This window comes from Phyllobates terribilis, unplaced genomic scaffold, assembly GCF_046119375.1.
Source record: "Phyllobates terribilis strain yellow unplaced genomic scaffold, ASM4611937v1 Scaffold_5311__1_contigs__length_52609, whole genome shotgun sequence".
In the NCBI taxonomy this organism is placed as follows: Eukaryota; Metazoa; Chordata; class Amphibia; order Anura; family Dendrobatidae; genus Phyllobates; species Phyllobates terribilis.
The window spans coordinates 15,244-18,352 of record NW_027368058.1 but is presented as its reverse complement, the minus strand read 5'-3'; the positions used below and the strand labels follow the sequence as shown (position 1 = coordinate 18,352).

Sequence of the window (3,109 nt, the reverse complement as noted above, 5' to 3'; positions counted from 1 at the left end):
CTACACCCGTCTTGTTTTGTTATAGTCCAATCTTATTAACGCGTACGGAGGCTCCGCACCTCTTTCTTATAAAAAAAGAAAACTAAAATAAAAGGGCAGTTGGTATTCCATTAAATATACACTACTTACCTGCTTAATTTAAGAAATACAGGACCAAAAAAACAAATACAGATAGGATTAAATAGAAGTAGAATCCGGAAACCATTTTAGAATAATAATGCAACTAATCTCACACACTAAAATGAAGTTGAACAAAAGAATGACAGTAAGTAGAACATTACAATCAGACATCACCACAGTTAGATGTAATAAAAAAGCTTATCCACAGCAAGCAGACTTTTGGACGGCTGAATCAGATCCGCTAGCTTGGTTAGCTTTGTTAATGCTGATTGCTGCCGGTGGCTGCATACATACATAAGTCAAGGGTATTTATGAGGTCAAGTTCAAGTTAATAACTCAAGCAACGAAATAGCAAGTTACCTCTGCCTTGGTATCAGTGTCTGCAAGCCTTTGCTTAATATCCCTGCCAATGGAGAAGAACACTTCTTCCACATTCAGATTTGTCTTTGCACTCTGTCATTACCCATGAAACCCATTTTAATACAGGATCTAACAAACACTATTGAACATCACCATTCTACTTACAGTTTCAAAGAACTTAATCCCATACTCATCAGCAAGTGCTTGACCTTTCGAAGTCGGCACGGCCTACAAAGTTTTCAAAAAGTTACAATTTGTAATAGGATGGGAATAAGGTATTAAGGTGTAGATAAGAAACATACCCTTTTGCTTTCATCCATGTCAGCCTTGTTCCCTACCAAGATCTTGTTCACGTTGTCTGAAGCATGTTGCTCAATGTTGCGAATCCAGTTTCTGATATCTGAAATTGTCACCAGTATTAGTTGGTTCAGATCATAAAATGGAAACTTGTCATATACAGAATAGTATAAACACTAGCATTATTTGCACGTGCCTTGCACGAAATCTTATAATACAAATATGAATAAAATAATTTAAAAAATTGGATATAATTAATGCACATTTCTTGTGTGGTGTCAATATTATATTATTTAGAAAACTATGTACCAAAAAGTATAATTAAATATTTTTATTTACATGTGTTTGAAAATATAATCATTTAATTCGGAAGACATTGTATAGTTCTACCAAAAAATGGTAAATAAAGCTAAAGATTTTTTGTTCATATGAGTTTTTACTTTTAATTTTTATCTATAAATAAATTATTTTATATGATATTCATATATATATTTATGCTTTTTATGTGATAAAAAATCACAAGAGATAAGGAAATAGCTAAATGATATTTAAATAGGTAATCTAGCTTGTAAAAATATACATTGAATAGAGAAAATGCAATCAAGAGAAACATATAAGACTAATTAAAATAATTTAAAAACAAAAATGATTATATGGCCTATCTAGAATTAGATGCATGACATTGACAGGTAGGAGGTTGTATAGAGTAAAGCAATCAGTATTTAAGAGGATTTGTAAGACTATTACTGTTAAATGATGACTCGTCTGTGACATCATACACCAGCAGGATTCCCATGGCTCCACGATAATAAGCTGAAATCAAGAGAAAAGAAGATTGAATGAGGATATAACCATCCATCTGTGATAATTGTTTCTGTCAGTCTACGGAATGTCAAACAGTTGAATCCATTATAAGATAGAGAAGAAGAAGAAGATGATGAGCTTACCAGTCGTGATGGTCCGAAAGCGTTCTTGACCAGCCGTATCCCAAATCTGGAGCTTTATCCGTTTTCCATCAAGCTCAATGGTTCTAATCTTAAAATCAATACTGCAACAGAGCATGCAATTTTACAATCAAACTACCATATAGTTGGAAATAGTTTTAAGTACCCTGAAACCACAAAACCAAGCATATTGATTCAAATTTCCGAGGACATACCCGATAGTTGTGATGAAACTAGTTGTGAAGGAACCATCTGAGAAACGCAAAAGAAGGCAACTCTTACCCACACCTGCAACAAAATTATTCCAGAATATTTCAATGTTTGAACTGTGGATTGGAGACCAAAAACTAAACATATCTTGTAATGAATAAGGAATTTTAATTGTCTGCATTTAAACTATTTGACTTCGAAGATCAAAACCAAAATATGCACATTTCAATTTAAATGCTACAGTGAGGTTGTTGATAAGAAGATAACCAGCACGGATTGTCAAAAGTGCCTGAATTCGTAGTGTGTTGACCTTACCACCTTGCATCACATATCTAGAATCTATTCAGGCAAAAACCGCAAAGTTTTGAAAAGAACAAAAGAAGATAGATTTGAAAGAATACGATTTAAGGCCAGACCAAGCTTAAGAGGTCAATCAGCAACAAATTGAAACTTGAATTAATGTAATTTCATTCCAAATTTATCGACCAAACCACGAGAGATCTGAAATCACAACTGGCAAGAATAAAAGATAAGGAGGAAGAGAGGAAGCAGCATACCGCTATCGCCAATTAGAAGAAGCTTGATAAGATAGTCATAATCGGCTCGGGCTCTGGCAGGTGGAGCGGCCATTACAGATACTTTTCAGCTTTAAACGGAGCTCGATAATCTTAAAGGCTGCCTCTGCAAAATTAATCGACAAATCAGAGGTAAATCTCAACCTAATTATCTAGCAAACAAATTGAAGCAAACAAAACGTACCAGATCAGATTATAGAACAACGATTACACATAATTAATTTGAAACACAATCGTCTGATCATAGAGAAGAGGATTTGTGCTAAGCAACCCTAGAATGGGAGAAGAAAAGTTGTTTACCTAATTGAGGACGTAAGAGAGAGAGAGAGAGAGAGGACGATGGTTGATCCGTTCACAAAATCTGTAAGGTTGCGAAGCTCCGATAATGGCGGGAAGGAGGCGACGCTCGATGATCTCTCTCCACCACCTTTTGCTTCTACGAACGCGCCGATTTGTTGCTTCTCTCCCACCACAACCCAAACGAAGCCTAGAGAGAGAAGATTGCTCTGGCTTGCTTCGCTTTATGAATCCGAATTCCGAAATCACTAATATTGTCCCGGTACCAGATTTCGCCACGTGGCACGTAGCTGTTGGTGAACTGGC

General features: G+C 35.6%; 1 protein-coding gene across 2 annotated transcripts; it reads right to left on the bottom strand.

Annotated features, from left to right (window-relative positions):
* Positions 1–318: 318 nt before the first annotated feature.
* Positions 319–2,561, bottom strand: LOC141249990 (uncharacterized). Of its 2 annotated transcripts, none has more exons than XM_073669857.1 (8): positions 2,489–2,561; positions 1,937–2,009; positions 1,725–1,825; positions 1,525–1,590; positions 783–880; positions 646–708; positions 474–573; positions 319–392 (listed from the first exon to the last, which is right to left on the bottom strand). In XM_073669857.1, exons 1-8 carry the CDS (start codon positions 2,559–2,561, stop codon positions 319–321), a joined length of 648 nt encoding a protein of 215 aa, XP_073525958.1. The 2 variants fall into 2 exon arrangements, with proteins under 2 accessions (XP_073525958.1, XP_073525957.1); XM_073669856.1 differs by having other exon boundaries at positions 319–402; positions 481–573.
* Positions 2,562–3,109: the final 548 nt, after the last annotated feature.

Coding starts and splice junctions, on each gene's coding strand:
- LOC141249990 (XM_073669856.1), bottom strand. CDS start 2,561: ATGGCCGCTCCACCTGCCAGAGCCCGAGCCGATTATGACTATCTTATC. Junction 1,591..1,724: donor CTTTCGGACCATCACGACTG/GTAAGCTCATCA, acceptor TCTTGATTTCAG/CTTATTATCGTGGAGCCATG. Junction 709..782: donor ACATGGATGAAAGCAAAAGG/GTATGTTTCTTA, acceptor AAAACTTTGTAG/GCCGTGCCGACTTCGAAAGG.